This window comes from Seriola aureovittata, chromosome 1 (genome assembly GCF_021018895.1).
Source record: "Seriola aureovittata isolate HTS-2021-v1 ecotype China chromosome 1, ASM2101889v1, whole genome shotgun sequence".
In the NCBI taxonomy this organism is placed as follows: domain Eukaryota; kingdom Metazoa; phylum Chordata; class Actinopteri; order Carangiformes; family Carangidae; genus Seriola; species Seriola aureovittata.
This window is the reverse complement of record NC_079364.1, coordinates 3,656,129-3,676,281: the sequence shown is the minus strand read 5'-3', so window position 1 is coordinate 3,676,281 and position 20,153 is coordinate 3,656,129. Positions and strand designations below refer to the sequence as shown.

Here is a 20,153-nt window from a genome sequence, read left to right as displayed (position 1 = left end):
GTGCACAAAAAGTCCCACTGTGCGCTCAGGAATGACGCACAAAAATAACTACTTTAACAGTAATTACTATAAATGTATGGTTAGAATACAAACTACACTCATGGTTTCCCTTTTACCGATATTCTTTTTGTGATATGCAAACGTTTGTGTTTTCCTATCTTACATTCAGGCCAGTAAATGTCGCACTGTTCACATGAGGCGTGAAGAAATTAACATTTTTTTCGAACAGCTTTGCTGAGAAAGGAAATTCAAAGCTTCCGACGCTGTCGGACTTACCTCCGGTACCGGGCAGTTGATTCTTGCAGACTGCATTTAAGGTAGAAGTTTCTGAGTGTTTGGACGGCGGACTGTTTTCAGAGCCAGGCATGTACCAACTGCGACCTTTCTGCATTTTGTCTTCAGTATTTAAAGCAAAGTTGGCGCGTTTCGGGCGAAATGCCCGTATGTGCGCAGTTAATCTAAGCAGACAGATGTGCGCACCTCTGGTTTTTCCCCTGCACGCCCCGTTTCCTGTTCGTCCGATTTCTAAAACTGCCACAGGTACGAAACGTTTCTGCGTTTGTTTGTTTGTTCCCCAGTTTACTTTTCTTATGCTGTTATTCACATTTTTCACATTATTCTGGCAAAGACTCGCACTTCATGTCATGTAATCTGATTCCATCCTGCATCTAAGGGAAGGGCTGGCATGGGGGAAATTGCAGGAAATCAACCGGCAAGTGTGGCGTGCTTCAAACCTGGTTGAGGGTTGTTGGATTCCGAAAACCAGGTGGACCGGGTTCGCGGTTCCACGACCAGGCCTGAAGCGCGCCGAACCTGGCGGACAGCCATTAGGCCTACTGTTCCGGCGGTGGGCCTGAACCGCGTTTGTTAATTTCCTGCTATTTTCCGCACGCCGGCCCTTCCCTTAGATGCAGCATGGAATCAGATAACATAACATGCCGTTTTATTAAAAGACACATTTACACAACACAAGTACTCACATCCTTATGGACACAGAGTAAACCAGCATGAAGTCCACAGCAGCAAAAATCAATAACTGAGGTGGTAAGTGATGGTAAACTGCAACTATGAGTCCAACAGCACCTGTGCACGAACTTCATGTTACTAATAAATAATAATCACATAAACCGGCAGTTCATTAATTTGAAAGCAATTTTGACTAAATGAAAGGCTTAAATACCACGTGTTACTCCTGGGCCCAAAGACAGTTAAATCTGAATTATCTGTCCTGAGGCGAGACGTCAGAGAGAATCCATAGATCAACATGAGGGGCACTGACTTTGTGAAGAATCAACCGATGCGATTTCCAGTAAAATATCGATTAAACGTCAGAAGTGACAAATGAAAATGTGGAATGCAGGAATTGCATTACTCTTTCTAATTGAGTCAGGCTGCTGAAGTTATACAGCTGAAATTACCTCCAGCCACTAAATTCCCTAATTGCTCACGAACCCAATAATCTACAGTAGCTGTGTAGAGCACCCCCCCACAGCTCTCATCCAGATTTTGAATTGGATATAAAGCTTAAAATTTGAAACACTCATTTTAGTGTAAGAAATTACACAAATATTTTATGGCCTTGCAGCATCAGAGCCCCATTCATTGTTACAGAGTGCTGCATGTTCACAATTATTCACCAGTTTGTTCTGGGGCACAGGAATAACAAATGTGAATTCTTAAAAAGGGTTAGATTCTCCTTTAAATGCACAATCCATGATTATGATATAGTGTTCATTCCTCAAAGCATCTGGAGAAATGACAGGCTAAAATTATAAATATTAAAGTCATTATAGAAGCCTGTTGGGGACTATTAAGATAATCATGTAAACTTGAAAATGAAAATGTAATTCCATGATAGCAATGTCATTTTTCACACATGTTCTAGGATGATACTGGACTTGACTTGATGAATATGAGCAGAGCAGCAGAAGCAGTCAGCAGGATATTTCCAGGGAAAGGTGAGTGGAGCTGAGAGAGTGAAATAAGAAGAACAGAGTGATCCGGAGTAGATCAAATAAAATACTGTCTGATAATATCACAGTACATGTCCATGTTTTTTATCCTATGATGCTGTTCTTCAAAGAAATTTAATATCATTAGAGTAAATGTTCTTCTTCCGGCCTAATAATCAGTTTAGAGTCGTGAAGACATTTACTTGTTGTGGATCCACGTCTGCTCAGTTAGAGCAGCACATATTATTATGGTCTGGATTTAAATGTAGATTTGTCAGCTAAACGTTAAATCTGTGAACTCTACTCCAGCATAGTGTAACAAAAATAGGTGTCAAGATTAGTGATGCTGTTTGTGCCAAATTCATTCCCCACCTGTGTCATGTAAATTCAAAATAGTCACATCGGACAATCTTTGTGTCTTTTATGTGGCAGTGGTGAAAATTAGTCATCGTCAAAATCTGTTGTGTTGTGGTTTCAGTAAATTTAATCATGTGTTACCATGTACATGTAGTTAAAGCAAACATTGCAGTGTGCCGTTACAGATACACATCAACAATAGACAGACATTTGTCAGTTTTACGACTGAAAACTAGTAAATTACAATCAATCATAATTCATTGTTACGTCACACAGTCGTGCTGAGAAAGGCAAAGTTTAATCAAAGCATTTAAGAAGGTTAGGGTCATAGACTAACATAACCATGATTCATGTTGTTCAGCACTCACATATACTTTATGTTGACGTCACTATCTTGATCTCTGGACGATTTAAAGGGGCACTGCATCACTTTTACACGTCAGACTGACTAGTCACGGGTTACCACTCTGAGGATATTGAAAATAAACTTTGCATTACAAAAAGAGGTGGAGAGTTTAAAGACATGGCTGTTGACCAGTCAGGGAGGGGCTAACAGGGACTCCATGAAGTTTCATTATGGGGAGTGTAGGATCAAGTGTTTTTTTTAAGCTTGTCTAATCCCAGGGACTCAAATTCAGAATGTTTCAGTCTGTCCTCTATCGATATTGATTTTCTCTGAAATCTCTCTTCATGCTCGACAGAAGTGAAATACTAAATTGCTGAAGTGCCCCTGCTGTTCCTGTTTATTGTTTCTGTTTCTGTATGCAACATATGAGTAAAACATGAGAGCACTTTCTCTCCATTGTAGCCTTAGAAAAAGACCACACCACACTGTATGCTACTAACAGCCACTTCCGTTCAATGTTTATTTTTAAAAAAATGAACAAATATTTAATAATGATTCATAAAATAACGTCAGAGTAATATGAGGCCACAGATTAAATCACATTCTCTTAATATAATGTTTCATTTCTTCTAAAATCACATATCTGAAGAAAAGCTTGTTTTCCTCAAGGTGTGAAAATGCTCAGTGCGTCCGGTATTTTTTATCTCAGTCACCATATTGCAGGTTTTACACTGTACCATGATGAAGGCGAGCGGAGTCTTCTGACACGCTGCTGGCCGAGGCGTCAATCAGGGTTTTTTTCCATTTGGCAGGTTGGTCTGAATGTACTTCAGGAACTTTTGCTACTCGTGAGTTTCCTGTCGCACAAATACCTCTGGACCCATCCAGAGGGATTGACATCAAGACGCAGGAAGCTCTGTAGCCAAGGACTCCTCTGAGCGCCCTGGACAAACTCGTCCAGTGTAATCTGACCTGCAGCACAAACAGCGAATAGCTTCGACTGAATTATTTATGGCTAAACACTGCGGAAAGCTATTTTTGGGGGGTTTTTGCTTTTTTGAGAACGTTTCGGTTTTAACTATGCAGTCAACTTACCGTCACTGTTGTCGTCAACCTCTCGAAAGATGCGATCGCACACCTCCGCAGGAGTAAGGCTTGGTTTTCCCGCTTCGTCAGACACAGAGCCTTTCTTTATTTTGTAGATTATCTGAAAGATAAATCCAGGAATTAGACTGTTTATCATACTGATCATGCTGTTGAGAACTTGTGATGTTTTGACCATGCTAGCGGCATGGTTCTGCATGGGGATGGCAATGTTGGACTGATGGTCCGTCATTTGGTTCGCCACTTTGGTCCAGATTGAACTCTCAACAAATACTGTACAGATTACCAAACAAATTTGTTCAGCCATTCATGGTCCCAAGAGGATGAATTGTAGCAACTTTGATAATCCCTCAACTTTTCATCTAGTGCCTTTATTAAAAATATCAATGAACAGAACATTATATCACTGCTGGATTTGATGCATATACAGTTAATAAAACCCTAAAGATATAATCATTGAAAAACACATGAAATCTGATGCTATACCTCAAAGCAAACACTTGTCATTGTATGATTTCAGGACTTACTTTTACAATCTTCAGTAGTTCATGTCTGTCCAGACGACCATTGTCATCGTTGTCAAACACCTTGAAGGACCACCGCAGCTTATCCTCAAGTTTCCCACGCAGAACAAGATGAAGTGCGGCCACATATTCTATAAAATCCATTGTGTTGTCCTGAAAAACGTGGAAACATTACTGTTGAATTCCCAACATGATTTGTGCAGATAGATAAAAATATATTTTCAAGAACATAAATCAGATATCACATTTTTACTTCAAGCTTTGTAACTCACATGATTCATGTCAAATGCTCGGAAGATGCTGTCCATGTATTGCGATTCAGGCGTGCCGTTCTGTACTCCAAACATCCTCTTGAACTCGTGCAGGTACAAAGATCCGCTCGGGCACTCCTTGATGAATGACTTGTAGAGGTCCTGGATGCTGTTTAACTCCAGTTCTTCTTCCTCTATCTGTTTTTGCTGATTCTGACCCATGCTCTGTCCAGACTCTACCACTGCAGTAAAAACGATGAGTTTCTTATTTTGTTGAGAAATAAATGCAGATGTTTTAGTAGAGTAATATCCTGAAGACTGCCTGCAATGAATAGTTTCGTGGCCACTTCATGGCGGCTGTCGAAGGTCTCCTCTGCAGCTCAGGGGTCTACAACAGTGTAATAAGTGATTCATGTGATCCTTGACCCTAACAAGAGGCTTATTTTTAGTCCAAGGCTTCAGTAAGATGAGTTTTAAGCAGTAATCCTCATTCATGATCCCGTCTTGAACCTTTCGTGACCCAGGGTCACCAGTTCATCAGTTAATTATTTGGATCTGCGCCAAAAATGTAATGTGTTCTTCCCTGGCCCACGCCCCCTTCATGCACCAAGTTCGGTGCAAATTGGTTTAGTACGTTTTGCGTAATCCTGTTTACGAACAAACAAACACAAACGTAATCATAACCTCCTGGGCAGAGGGAAGGAGAGATCATGATAGTGACTGCAGACTGCAGTAAACTGGAGCTGCTAAAGCTGTCGGGTTACAAGTCTAATGACTATTGATTTAATTCATTTGTGCATCTAAACCATGAACCATGAATTATCTTCCCTATTGTCAGGTCTTGTACAGTAATTACATTCTTTAGTGCCTCTAGTGACCTCTTTGTTCGCATCTTCTTCCTGTCTGTTGAATTGAATACAGCTGAGTGGAATTATTATTTATCATTTGAACCTGTGCTTTTCCTTCTGTGATTTGTCAAAATGTCTTTTGTGCAGAACACCTATGGAATTAGTTGTTGCAACCCTGTCTCCTGGAAATTATGTTTACAACTAATTTGTTTTCACTGTGTTTTCCTGTCAAAATGGGAGAAACCTTTTTTTTTTAATTATTTTATCAGTACCTGACTCATAGAAGGAAATGACACCACAAATCAGACTGTATTAGAAAGTATTGACCACCTTTTTTTTCATCTTCAATTTTGACACAAGGTGTGGCTTGATAATAGGACTGCGGTTTGCCTTTAGATGTAGTCAGTGAGTCTGACAACAGAATCTACATGAATATAACTGACATGGTGACACTCGGGGTAACAAGTAAACCTGTACAGGTAAACTGGTGAAACTAGAATCCGTTAGTCACTCCCATAAAGCCCCAGGATTTTACTGACTGTGAAAAGGCAGCCATACCAAAGTGGATCAGTAGGTGGCGTCTGTGCATCGTGTGGTGAAACACTTCTAATAGAGCTCAACATGCATTTCAGGTTTAATTCAGTGTTTTTTTTTATTTAACTTGTATTTATAGGTGTTGAAAACGTAATATTACTACTATAATATTACATCCCAGTAATATTGTCATTTGCAAAAAATTAGAAACAGTAAAAAACACACACATAACAATAGAAAAGCAGACATAATCTCTATTTACATATTGACACTTTATGAGCTCAGAAGGCTGTAACTTCAGTTAGCAAGCATGTATGTAAGTATATATGTATAAATGTATATATGCACTTGCTTAAAATAACTTGAACTTGTTGCTTGAAAAGTATTTAAAGACAATAAAATGATTATTTAGTTTTAAATGTGAAAATGGAGAACAATAATGCGTCTACAGAATTAGCCTGGAGTATTGTCCCTTCATCCACATGGAAAAGGCCTCTGTGCGTTGCCATTTCAGAAATGCGCACTCTTTCTCCTCTGCTCCAGCACCCATCCTGCAGGGTTCATGTCCAACTTCAACATGTTGAGCACCCAGGGGTCCTGCTGCGCGCCTCTAATGAACTCTTCCATGTTAATATGACCTGTGGAACAAAAAAAAAAAGAAAATATTCAATTTGTTTATTGTTGCTTCTAAAGCACTTTCACCGCGTTGTAACGGTGACATGAGACTGAATGTTTACCATCTCCATCACTGTCGACGGCCTGTAACAGTCGATCCACAACCTCGTCCACCGTCAGCTGTGAGTCGCTCATGTCTGTCTTTGTGCCTTTCTTTATCCGATAGATGCTCTGGACAGAAACAAGAAAGAAAGAGAAATGTTGTATGTCGTGATCAAACACATTTCACCATAAGCTGCTGCACTTAGTGATGATGCACGATACGCTCCATGACTGACCAATATTACAATGTGTTTTGAGCAGTGATGTAATTGGATAAATGAGCATCATGTTTACTTTGGTTATACATCTATTGATCTCTTTCAACTACAAAGATCTTTAGCACTCTTTTATTAATATATTGTATATTGTTTGGTGTATCATGTCTTGTTTCTATGATTTCAAAAATTATTAACAAAACCTGTTTGCAAATTTCCAGCTTTGCATTGTGTTTTGCTTTAAACGAAGATGCAGATTCATATGTTAATCGTTAAGATACACAAGGGTTACCCATCGTCTGGTTCCTCATTCGTTATGCACATATTTAATACTTTGTTTTTATTTCAATGAAAACTGACTGGCACTGAAGTGAAGATTTTGGAATCCAACAGAGGAACAAAGTCACAAAATATTTCGGTTCAGACTTGACCCTGAGACTGCTGCTCCATCATCATTTTCACATTCAATGTGAGACCTGTAACTAGCTCCTAGAGAGGTGATGTAATGGTGCAGCTACAGTGACTCAATGAGATTATCTGACCAGTGAAAAGATTCTATATTATCTCCATCCACTGAAACAGAAGTTGTCCTCAGTGATTTGTGTACCTATAAATCAGTGTGTGGCTCACATGGTTAAAGACTTGTCCAGAGGGAATATTTGTACCTATAGAGAATTATTTTATTATAGAGATGCATTTATTCGAGGTTGAAAACCAACAAAGTTTTTTTTGAAGCGAAGTAGCTCTGGCTTGTTAGAGGGAGACAGCGAATATGGGAGAACAAGCGGGAGAAGACATGGCAAAGTCCACAGCCTGTTCTGAACGGTAGAAGCAAAAAACGTGTCCTATTGAAGATGTTGCAAATATCAAACACTGAGCTGCTGTCACTTGGTGCTTAAGTTTGGAGGTGGTACTAAACATCATTCTGTGAGAGGAGAGCTTACTATAACGGAATCTGGTTTTTCAAACCTGTGCTGAATCCAAACCCCCCCCCCCCCCCCCCAGATATTTTTTTAGATGACTTCTAGATAGACTTACATCAATTATGGACCGTAGCTCGTCCCTGTCCACATAACCATTGCTGTCTTTGTCATACACCTTGAATGACCAGCGCAGTTTATGCTCCAGGTCTCCCCGGAAAACAAGATTGAGTGCTGCCACAAACTCAAGGAAATCAATCGTATTGTCCTGAAAAACAGGTTGAATGAGAACAACTGGGTTAATTTATTAACATTTCGGTAACGATGTACAGCAGAGCCAGGCCCTTAAAGCTTCTTACTCTCTCACCCCATTTCTGTCAAAAGCTCGAAACATGTTTTCCGCATAGTCGGACGCTTCTCCCGTCGGGTCCACACCAAAGAAACGCTTGAACTCGTGCAGGAAAAGTACTCCACTCGGACACTCCATGACAAACTTTTTGTACATGTCCTGAAGAGCTTTGACGTCAATCTCCTCGCTGTTCTCCGTGTGCTGGGTCTGCCCCATGGCCGGCTCGTGATTCAACAGCCCATAGTCCTGTAGCCTCTGAGTATGTACTCTGCCACGGAGAGAGGCCGGGCTTGAAGTGTGCATCTCATACTCTGAGGTGTTTTTTTATAACTCTGTGGAATCCCAAAGCTGAAGTTTGCGTGTGAGACAGTGATTAGCGGGGCCTCGGGATTACAATGGTATTATACGCTGTTGGGGTTTCCTCTCTCTGTGTTAATTAGATTTGCAGCTAAATGTGGGTCTAGGCCAAACACATTAGAGTGGCAGGCGTTATTGCAGGTGTGTGTGTGTTCCAGTAGTGTGGGAAAGAATATATTGCCTCTGCTTGATTAAAAAAATCAATGAATATTAAGGAAATTAAGGCAATACATGTGTGAGACTAGGTGAGCCCAGTTTGGCCAGAGACTGAATCATGTATGTCAACAGAAATTTTACTTGTTTCCAGTATAACGGCATTACTTAGCTTTAGCTGGCTGACATATTACTTGTTGCTAAACTTGAATGTCTGCCATTTACAGTGGCAAGAAAAGCAACGTGAACCCTATAGAATGACCTGGTTTTATGCATCGATTGGTCATAAAATATGATCTGATCTTCATCTAAGTCACGGGTGTAGACAGGCAGCAGCCTACACAAGAGATTTAATCCATAACTAAAGAGAAAAAACATTTAACTCAATTTTAAAAGTTATTCATGCCATCTTGAAATACGTCATTAATCATCTCCAGGACATGAGACGTTATGAGATGTCATTCTCATTTAGATCAGATTTTATACAGACATCCATGGTGCCCAGATGACGAATCTTAATAACTTGAACTTCTGGAGCCATCATCAGGTCAAAATGTATTCAGTACTTTAGTTTATGTGAGGAAATGCCTGTAACTAATCAGCCTCATGCTCTGTGTTTTGTGCTAATTATCAAATCTTAGCATGCTAACATGTTAAACAGAGAGGGCGAACATTAGCATGTTAGCATTGTCATATTGACTTAATCTGATCATCAACCTGAGTCTTGACGAGCCAGCTGCAGCAGCTGGTATGATTCTGATATGAAAATAAAAACAAGAGAATTGTCCAGGCTCATCCTGTTAACTCAACTCAACTCAACTCTTTGTTCAATCAACACATTTAAGCAGCACAGGGCGGTGCGGTGCAGTTTTAGAGCTCTCGTATAGTCACACGTCTTAATTCATGCCCATAAATTTATCTGCCAAATGGCCGGTGTCCCAGTCAGCTGCTGTCCTTAATCAGTCTCAGTGTTGTTTCTCTGTTCAGAAAGAAGAAGCTAAGTGACTAAGACGATCAAGTCATGCTACTCTGCAATTGTTATATCAATCTCTTTTAATTAGATTGCGTTGGCTCTGCAGATAATAAGCTAAGGAGACAAATCCTATAGAAGGTATTGATTGAGAGGATCCCTCTGTGTGTCCGAAATAACCAGCGGCTTTTTGGGGATAAGTAATTCTGGTTTTGATGTGTGTTTCTGAGGCGTTTAAACATTTTGTAATTTATATTGTTTTCTTTTTAGATAAAGGGAGCTACGCCCCAAACCCTGCACAAATGAGCTGGAACTGTTTTTACGTTGTGGGTCAAAAACTCAGCTTTAAAGTGAAGCGAACATATGAGGCCTCATGTCATGCACCCCGTCATGCTTTGTTAAGTAACCGTTGGCAATAAACCTGGAGACAAATTTGCATTTTCTGAGAAAGGACAGAAAACTATGTATTTTTTCTTGGACTATAGGTAAAGCGAGAGTGTCCTCGAGCGAGGCCTCCAGAGGAGCTGCTCAAGATAAAACTCTGTAATTCTGTTGAGTTAAATGGTTCTCCCAGAAAATGTTTTTACCCTTCAAAACAATCCTTCAAGCAAATCAAATGGAATAAAAATGAGTTGCTGTACAGCGGCGCTGATAAAGTGTTCCAGCCTCTGCAGTCACAGTTTAACCACAAGACCGTTGTGGACCGCCAATCAGGATGAGCTGGAACAAAAAAATAAAAAAACAAAAAATCTGTGGTGTGTGTAATAATCCCAATGTACAGTTTGGGATTCCTTTCATGCTGATGTCTCATTAGTAGTTAGTGGGCACTGTATTAACTGTGTGATCCACAGTGAAATCCCTGAGAGGTGATTAGAGGTTAGTGAGATTATCACACTACAGGAGGCCCACCTCTAGCAATGATCTCTGTAACGTGTATTTGAAAATGATGCAAATGTACATGCACATCACCTCTTATGATGCTTTACTGTATATGTCTGATATTCCCACATCAATCATTTATTCTTCTTTGGCAACATTTCCATGCAGAGTAAGGTTGATGCTGGTATGTGGCCACCTTTAGTAAATAAACAGTGGATCATACTGTGGCAACCGTCTGCTGCTCCTTTTTTATTTTGAGTGCACAGTTAGTAACTTTCTTTGGTGGTGTGACCTTACAGAAACTGGTTCCTATTCCTTTCTTTGATCTGGTTATGTGGCTCTGTCAGGCTTTATCTGTTCTTCAGCTTGACTTCCCAAAGTGCGGCACAAACAGGCAGCGGGTTGTAGAAGTAGATTTTCGGATCCCCAACCACCTTCCTTCCAAAGAAAATGGAGCCTCAAGCAGCTGTGACATGGCTGCGAATACAGTTGCATAAATAAACGGAATACTCGAAGTGACCCATGGATATTTTGGAAAGGCCACTCCTACCAATAATTCAATTATTGCCAGTGCTGTCGAGGTCACGAATCTGACCTGTTTATATAAACTGCTCTTTACACTCACGTCCTCATTTCCTCCCTGCTAATGTTTCTTTTGCGAATGTTGTATTAAAACACTGTTATTTAGCATGATATTTACTGATACTAAGTTTATACTATATTTACTTGCCATAAAAAGCATATGTAGTCAAAATAAGTGGAAAACACTTTGCATATCCTGTCTGATTTATCCCAGCCATGCAAACCAGCTGCAAAAACTGTATTTTGGTGAGCTCATTATAGTGGTATGTGTCAATGCTTTACTTTTCAGTGGCTTTTACTGTTCTATACAATATGCATTAAATAAAAATATCAAATATTTAATAATATTAATATTAATAGGGCAAGAAATCTGACTGTTGTCTTCGTCCCTTGGGTGGAAAGTGAAATGCTTTTTTACACTGAATATTATGCCCATTACAACCTGTCAGAAATGGAGCAGAAGGCAGGACTACCTACCTGTGGACCGTGGTCTTAAATAGATACAGGGCCAACCTTTGGATCTAAAATTAGCAGCTCAGGCGTGGCCAAGTTTAGAGAAGGTTAAGGGGATTAAATGAAAGGCGTCAGGGGTTGTTCTATTCATGTCTTGAAGTTGCAAAGAAATAAATAAAACAAGACTGTTCGTCAATTACAATTTTATGATGTTATAACGTATGCATATTTCCACATCACTCTGTAGGTTTACATTAACTGTGTAGACAATTTTATTTTATGTTAATTTTGACTGGGACAAGAACATAGTATGAACCAATTACCCAATGTAACATACCAGAGCACTTACAGCCTGAGCTGGTTTGCAATGATTATTCCTGGATGGACCTTTGAAATACAGTTTTCACAAACTTGCATAATACCATTACTCTACAAATCGGAACTTGAAAATGCTCCGACAATATGTTTCTTTTTAAATAAAACAATTTGATATAACTGTGATAGCAAAGTCATTTTTAATCAGCTGTAAAGAAGCAGGCGATTATCTCACCTGTGCTTTGGTTATAAGCTGATTTAAAAACCAACTCATTGTAAATGACAAAATAAAATGTAATGTTTATTTAATGAGTATAAAAAGAAAAAAAAGAGAAAAAGATCTTAGTACTTAAAGTAAAGAAAAAGATCTGTTCACACTTGTTGAGGTTAATGCGTTCTGTGATTGTGTTTCTGATTTGTTGGTCCTCTTGTTTAACCAAACAGAGTCAGACAAGCCTAACAAGATTAGACTCTCGAAGGAGGGATTCTCCTCACAGGCCCTCTGACCTCCACTTATTCTGCTGATCCCCCGCTGAACTCTGACCTAAAGTTCTCATACGAACTCTTTTAACTGTCCGCCGGTAACTAATTGCCGTTGGCAAATTTTTCCCTTTACATAACATGTGAAGTTGATCTCAGTATCCCTTTTGCTGCATGAGTCCCCCACAAACAGTTGCAAAGGTAAAATAACCTCTTGCAACTGACGAGGTTCAGGTTTAACCTCTGCAGAAACACTAGTTGCCATGTTAGATTATGGCCACTAGATGGTAATGTTGAACCAGTGTTGGAGCTTTTGGGCTGCAAAGTGTGGCTGCAGTTTGATTTACAGCATTAAAGCTGGTTATTGGGAAACTATTTTAATACACAAATTGATACAGCACAGCTAAACATGACTTATTACTACACAAGCATTCCAACAGTCACCAAGTTAAAATGTTGAAATGTTTAATCAAGGGATGCAAGGGATGAGATGATGATCAACTGCCACAATTTGTTTCTTTGAAAATGTTCACCTGCATCAGAAGCACATGACCTAATAAATGTTTATGTGTTTCCTATTGCTTTCACACAGAATTAAACTTAAACACTTAATCAATTCCATTAAGATGAATTATTGCACATCCTAAGTGATACGTTATATTTTACAAGGTAGGCTACATTTACTGAGGTGCAGTGAAGACTGTCATTGCTGTGTCACTGCAATAAATAAATATAAATAAATAAATAAAATACTTAAATAACTATTTTAGAAATTAATGAATAAATAAAAAATGAAAATGCCTTTTTTCATATATGGAACCAAAGAGTATAAAAACATCTGTGCATTATTCATGTCCTCCCTCCACTTGGACCAAAATGATTTGTGTAAGCTGAAGCAGATCATATACAACGCTCGGTGTATTAAATACAGACGATGCTGCATCCAAGCTTTTTTCTTTCCTTTTTTTTTTCGGCGCTTTTCCTGCCGCTTTCAACCGCACCTCGTGGTTTCTCTCAGCAGATGGAGACTGCTCAGTTGCCATCACATGATGATACAGTACTTCAGACAGATGAGTGAAAATCAAACATCTTCAATACAGTCTTTTTTTTTTTTTTTTTTGTTACATGTCATGAAGTCGCCGTTTGAAACTAGATAAAAAGGCAGAGTCAGAACGGTGACTGCATGACAGTGATAAACAGTGACTAATGTGTTGTGTACCGACAAACACTCAGCTGGACGAACGAGTGGCTTTTTGCATGATGCTGTTGGTGAAGTCCACACTGTTACCGTGGCTCTAAATCACCGTGCTTCACTTGGGTGGTGACAAAAAATCGTCACAAAAGCAGCATTAAAGCTCCATTAATCAGACCTTTTTCATCTATTTCTCAGATCCTACAGGAGCTTTCTGCACTTGCTGCTGTTACTTCCTCTCCACGTAGATTGGGGAGCTCTTTTCTTTCTTTCCTTTCCAAATGCTCAGATGACAAATTATGGACTGTATTTTTTTTTTTCATATTCTTTAAATACAAGTAAACCTTCAATATGTTGTACAGAGCAATTCACTCTTACACATACACAATAGTGTTGCTGAGTAAAGCCTGTTCACTACTTCTTCATGAGATATATCCTGAGATTGTCAGAGGTACTTTGTTATGAGAGCCGAGTCAGAAAAGACGGACGGAGACAAAGCCATCTCTTTGGATTCATTTGGACAGTCTGATAAAAATCAATTATCAGGAAAGTATCTAACTTGGCAGACATGCCGCACAGTTGTAAAATGTATTTCTTGCCACCTTTTTGTTCCCCTCCGAACTGGTGCATCAGATTACTATCTTTTCTGAGGACAGATCTTGCCCTCCCAGGAGAGTGACAACCATTTATTTTATTTATTTATTTATTTTTTCATTTGAAAAAAGGTCGGGGTCACAGCACTTTTGGGGAGGTTTTATTTATAGATTTCAAGAGGCTTTTCATATTTTCCCAAAGCTCATATCCTACACAGTCTGAGAGGCAGCACTCACAGAATGGAAGCATCCTTTTCAGATGTACTCTAACTGCAGAGATCCTGAAATCCTCCACTTCTGAAAGCCTTCCGTCTATTAACAGCCATTAAGGTCCACTATGCAGCATGTAAATACAGTACAGTGCATTCAACCGCCTTACTTTCTCTGTCGTCTATTCTCTCATCTTTGCCAGAAAAACTGAGAAAAACTTTTTTAAAAATTGTGTGTTGGTTAGTATTTATCAGGGTAATAAAGAAACAGGAATGACATAGTGTGAACATGTAGGATATTTTCATCAGTGATCATCCACGGAGCAAACTAGTTTCTTTCCTGATTCATTTTTGAGAAACTACGAAGGAAAATTATTTGTGGCATTTCTTTTCAAACATTTCTTTATTGAATTATTTCTTTAAGCAGAGGAACAACACAGAACAAGAAGGCAGACACAAGTACACAGATACAACATATATGATAATGGAATAACAATCACTATAAAATAATAATAATAATAATAGAAATAATAATGGAAAATAAATAAGATTTAAATAGAAACTAGAAATTTCCTCCTTGCAGTTTTATCCCTCCTCCACTCAGACTAGTTTCAGGTTACATCCCATTTATGTCAAATCTTGTCATAATTACTGTGTGAAGTCTTGAGTAATGGCTAAAACAGTGTTTTGTGTGGTCACACTGACCTTTGACCTTTGACCACCAAAATCTCATCAGTTCATTTCCACATGGACAGTTGTGCCAAATGTGAAGGGATTCCCTTGAGGGGTTCCGAAGATATCACAAGGCCAGAACCGCATTTTGTGAGGTCGCTCGACCTTTGACCTTTGACCACCAAAATCAATTCGCCCTTGAGTCCATGTGAATGTTTTTGCCAAATTTGAAGAAATTCCCTCAAGGCATTACTGAGATATCGTGCTCACAAGAATAGAGCAAATGGACGGACAAAGCGCAAACACATAGTGCCTGTGGCGCAGAGACATAACACTGGGTACCGCCTTGTGTAGCAGTCAATTCAGTTCAGTTCATTATTCCATCTTTCCACTAAAATATTATTACATTTTAAGGAAGTTACTAAACATGTTTCGCAATGTCCCAAAACTTGTCAAGTTTGTTCTTTCTTCTTTCTCTTTTGTAAGGCAAAATAAAAGGTCACTCCCTTCAGCCATTTTGAAAATTGTTCAGGTTGTTCGTTTCTTCTTTTTGCTTCCAAGGAGCAGGTGTCGAGTAAGTTACCTGACATTTTTAGAAGTCACAAAACATAACACAGGGCTGTTGTTAAAGTGATGCAACCCAGATGGAGTAATGTACTGTCTTGCATAACCATTTGTATTGCAGTAGTTTTGAATGTGTGTTTACCTGCAAATGACATTTAATATTACCTACATGCATGCACAAATACAATACAAAACCACAACAAACAGCAGGTAAAAAGCTCAAGAACGTAACACGGAGATGTAAAAATGTTAGCACAAGAAGCGATTGTACAGTGCAAAATAAATGAATGGCTGGTTTTCCTTAATTGGCACAGAGAGCCTGAAAGTTTTGCAATGCTTTGATGAGAAACAGCTGAAAGCCTGGAGGTCTTCGCCCGTGATGATCAATCATCCTGCGTCGCTCTGACGTGTCCATCCTGTCTCCCAGATCAGTGCATCGGTCAACTTTTAGAGCCACTGCACTTGCAGTTGTCTGGTAGCCAACCCAAGTTCAACTGAACGCTCATGTCGCTGGATGTGTAAATAGCCACATGTCGCTGATAACGACTTTGTGAAGCCGTTATCTATCAGATATTTCAGTTTGTCGGTTTGTTGTTGAGCCCCCTCTGCCCCCGAGTGTCTGTATCATCAAACAGTTTCCATTGTTGCGCTGAGAGAAACGGAAAAACCCAAATCCAATCTTGTATTACATAAGAGAGTTATAATCCCTTTTCTATGAACTGTCCTTGAAACAGACATCCTGGAATTACCAAGAACCGGTGTTTAAATCTCCCCGGTTCAAACTTGAGAGCATGAGACTGTTGAGTATTTTTATGGTTTGGTTTCAGTAGAGATAATGCCTGATGATGAATCATTTCTCAGTTAATGGCCAGTTTCATCAATCATTTAATGAAAGAAAAAAAAGAAAAGAAATCAAGGTCGATGCAGTGATTCTTGGGACGTTTTCCTCCCCTGGCATCTCCGTGATGAAGAGTCTGTGGAGGTCAATTGTCACCGCTGCTTGTGATGAAAGAGAGGAAAAGCACGGTTGATAGGAGGACGCATTGATTTTTAATTTCTCTCTGCACAACGTTCTGTCAACATATGTTCCTAATGCTTCCTCATTCTTTCCTTAGTGAGACACACACACACAAACGCACACATGCACACACAGTCTCAACTATCACAAGGACACAGCGGATGAATTGTCTCACAACAACAGGTCCCTTGCCCCCCCCCCGTTCTATCACTACACTATTATTTCTCATGTGCAATTAACACTAGTCAGAATGGGTGACATCGAACAACACATTTAATAAACTTCAGACTTTACTGAGACTTGTGTTCTCCTAAGATAGTGTAATTTCCAACCTTTCCCTGATTTAAAAAAGAAGCAGAAAGAAAATAACTGAGTGTACGAATTGTAGCTTGACACATAAAAGCTCCCAGTAGAGTGTAATAATCTCCGTAGCTGGTCATTCCACTCAGTGTCAAAACTGTGTGGGTATGTGACAGAAAGGACAAAAATCAATGGGTTTCTTTCTCAAGGGAGAATGTGCACAGCATGGTTTTTGTCTTTATGAGTAATGGGCCAGGGAGATATGTTCATTAGAAAACAGAAGAGCAAAAGTCGTATTGGTTTAGAGCTGAAAAAAAAAAAGGAGACATAACCTTGGGTCATTTTGATGCTCCATTGTAAACTCCATACTTAAAGGAACTCTTCACCCAAATTACAAAAAAAAACCCAAAACAAGACGAGGTCCAATCCTGATTTTGTAACTGCAGCATCATCCGACAGAAGCACCAAACACATTAATTAAAGACAAAAACTGAGCTGTGATTTCAGTTATAGGCACTGTAACGTAAGAGGTGTAGCCCTGAGCCCCCGGTCGGCATCCATGCACAGACCAGCCACACCAGGTTTGTTTGAAAGAAAGGCTCTATATCTAAGTTGGCAACACTGCAGTATGTGAATGCCCCCCCCCTCTTATAGAAAATATGCCAGAAACTCCATCTCAGTCACGTGGCATTCTGCTGTTGCAGACCAGCCAAAACCTTGTGGAGTCTGACCATGCAGATCATTTTGGTTTTATGTGCTGAGATTTTGAGATAACGGCCTCGTGATTCCTCCTCAGTAGAATGACGAAACCAAACAGTGATCGTCCAGTTGTAGCTCAGCAGTGAAGGGGCATGGCAAGCCCATGAAGCCTTTGGATTTGTCCACATGGGGCATTAATGAAAGTGATACTCAGTTAGTGGAAAAACCCCCCAACAAAATACGTTTTTAGCAGTGTTTCATTTCCTACACAGGCCTGCAAGCTCCTCTGATTCCTTCTCAAATTGGGAATGCAGTTATTTTAGGGTGCTGTGTGTGTGTGTGTGTGTGTGTGTGTGTGTGTGTGTGTGTGTGTGTGTGTGTGTGTGTGTGTGTGGTGCTGCGTGTTCATGCCTGAGAGTGTGCTAGTGTGTGTTTATGTGGCTGTGTTTTGTGCGAGCGGTGTTGTGGGGATAACAGGCATGGTTTGGGTTGAGAGCTATAGGAAATTCTGAATCATTTATACTGTTTGATCCCAGCAGCACAGCTGAGCTAAAGCTGGGAAAAACACCCATAGGTACATGCAGGAGGCTATAGAGAGACAAATCAAACTAAAAGCACTAGAGCAGAAACACTGGCCCGTGCTGAACAATATCCTAACACGCTGTTTCCATTTCCATCTTTAACATTTAAGTTAAATTGATTTCTTCTCCTGAAATGGTCCCTCAGGGTTTGGAATCACGTCTTAGTCACTCGTAGTCATATATATTTCATCTAATGGCAGAAATCCCAGATTACCACCAAACTTTAATTAGCTGTTTCTTATTCCAAGGCGTATATTTCTGCCAAATCTCACTGAAATACAGTCAAACGTTTTGGAGATATCATATTGACAGATGGAGACTAATTAAATGGTTAGAAGCATAAACTCCTTGCCAGAGGTAAATCTGAAATCTGAAAATGTACAATTGTGATCAAAGCCAAGATAATTCTCTGGGAGTTTAAAAGTTTACCCAGAAACAACAAATCAGTGAGGAAATATTGATATTCCGGAGAAATGGAAAGCGGAGAAGCCAGTGAATGTCTCGTGTATATCCCCTGAGTGTATTTTCATGTGTGTGCACAAACTGAGGTGTTGGTTAAATAAAATCATTCTCTACAAGCATAGAAAAGACTTGTTGTTGTCATGTATGCCCATTTTAATGATACGTACTATTCACACCAGCGGCAATCCAGCTGAATTTTGGGAGGACCGCAATAGAAACGCAAATGTCTTTTGCTGACTGACTGACTGACTGAGTGAGTGATGAAGTTACAGCAGTTACACCACTGGTCGGAGGGCAGGGTGTTGGAGTTTCCCCTGTTTCTCTTTCAAAATGAATTGACACAAACAATTAAACAATTACGTCTTCAGGAAGTTGTTTACAGCAGTTTTCGCACCGTGACCATATCTGGTCCAACCACCAAAGTCTTGTTTTTAGTCATCATCACCTTTTTCCCAACTCCTTATCAGACCCGTTTTGATCTTCCTTCATCTTCTGGAATGGCGCTTCAGTGCTTTTCACTGGCATCAGTGGAACTCAACATCCAACCCAGTTTTTGTCAACCTTGTAAATAAGGTAATTGTCAGTTTGAAGACGCCAGGACGAGCCTGCCGGGCTCCAACTATCATATGTGTGACCTACGTTATGTCTGTATGGAATTTAACTTATATGTGCATAAAAAGCTCACCATATATTTCTGCAAATTAAGTGTTTGTTTAATAGGCATCAGGGTTGAATGCTGTTAATTGAGATCCTCAGATTAGCTGTAAAATCTGCTCCCATTTCATAGGAAAATTACATGTGAGAACCTGGATTTTTTCTTAGCATACATGTGCACCTGTATGTTTGGCTACTGAAGGCTGCACTGAAACACTGACTCTCATTGCATGCTCGCATGTAACCTGAAGCTTCTTCCGACCTCAAAATGCTGTTATTATGGTGATATGACTGGAACAATTTGCAGGTTTCAGCTGGCTGCTCACAGACCAGCTGTGTGATCAAATATTGTTTTGAATCCAGGGCTGCCAACTCTAATGCTTTCAGGCTCTGTCTCACATGCTCACGCTGTCCAGACAAATCTCACGCCATGGAATAGGAAGCAACAAAAGCCACAGTCCAATGAGAAATACTATGAAGGTTAGTCAAGTCAAATTTTATTCACAAGATCACAAATTTGACTCAAGGGGTTTGACAAGCTGTATCCTCTGTTCTTAGATCCTCCAATCAGACAAAGAACCCCCATTCCCTGTAAAAAAACCCTTTAATGGGAAAAAAATTGAAGAAATATCAGGAAGAAAAAACAGAGACGGGATCCCTCTTCTGAGACAGACAGACATTCAATAGATGTTGTGTGTACAGAAGAGAGCAACAGTAGCTTTACACCATGGACAATCAGGATGACAACATTATAGATCGTAACCATTAATGAAGAATTTTATTTGGGAGGTTTGTTGAGCAGCTTCCTGGTGCTGCCAACGGCAAGATGGGAAAAAGGCCCCAGAGCTGGACCCCTGCATTCTGAGAGCAAATGGGGTGTTGGATGGATGCAGGATAAGGTGT

The 20,153-nt window shown here is 39.8% G+C and overlaps 2 protein-coding genes across 2 annotated transcripts; both read right to left on the bottom strand.

Moving 5' to 3' along the window:
• Nucleotides 1-3,484: 3,484 nt before the first annotated feature.
• Nucleotides 3,485-4,756, bottom strand: LOC130169644 (guanylyl cyclase-activating protein 2-like). The gene is made up of 4 exons (XM_056376545.1): nt 4,556-4,756; nt 4,287-4,436; nt 3,751-3,862; nt 3,485-3,627 (listed from the first exon to the last, which is right to left on the bottom strand). Exons 1-4 carry the CDS (start codon nt 4,754-4,756, stop codon nt 3,485-3,487), a joined length of 606 nt encoding a protein of 201 aa, XP_056232520.1.
• Nucleotides 4,757-6,304: 1,548 nt separating this feature from the next.
• LOC130171355 (guanylyl cyclase-activating protein 2-like) lies at nt 6,305-8,333 on the bottom strand. The gene is made up of 4 exons (XM_056379325.1): nt 8,136-8,333; nt 7,887-8,036; nt 6,654-6,762; nt 6,305-6,554 (listed from the first exon to the last, which is right to left on the bottom strand). The coding sequence occupies exons 1-4, from the start codon at nt 8,331-8,333 to the stop codon at nt 6,427-6,429; spliced, it is 585 nt and encodes a 194-aa protein (XP_056235300.1). The 3' UTR covers nt 6,305-6,426.
• Nucleotides 8,334-20,153: the final 11,820 nt, after the last annotated feature.

Bases quoted from the DNA above. Each gene is read 5' to 3' on its own strand.
- LOC130169644 (XM_056376545.1), bottom strand. From the start codon at position 4,756: ATGGGTCAGAATCAGCAAAAACAGATAGAGGAAGAAGAACTGGAGTTA. The intron at 3,863-4,286 runs GTAAGTCCTGAA...TTTATCTTTCAG, and splicing joins AACTACTGAAGATTGTAAAA to ATAATCTACAAAATAAAGAA. The intron at 3,628-3,750 runs GTAAGTTGACTG...TTTGTGCTGCAG, and splicing joins GGTTGACGACAACAGTGACG to GTCAGATTACACTGGACGAG.
- LOC130171355 (XM_056379325.1), bottom strand. From the start codon at position 8,333: ATGGGGCAGACCCAGCACACGGAGAACAGCGAGGAGATTGACGTCAAA. The intron at 8,037-8,135 runs GTGAGAGAGTAA...CCTGTTTTTCAG, and splicing joins GAGCTTTTGACAGAAATGGG to GACAATACGATTGATTTCCT. The intron at 6,763-7,886 runs GTAAGTCTATCT...GTTTCTGTCCAG, and splicing joins AGCTACGGTCCATAATTGAT to AGCATCTATCGGATAAAGAA.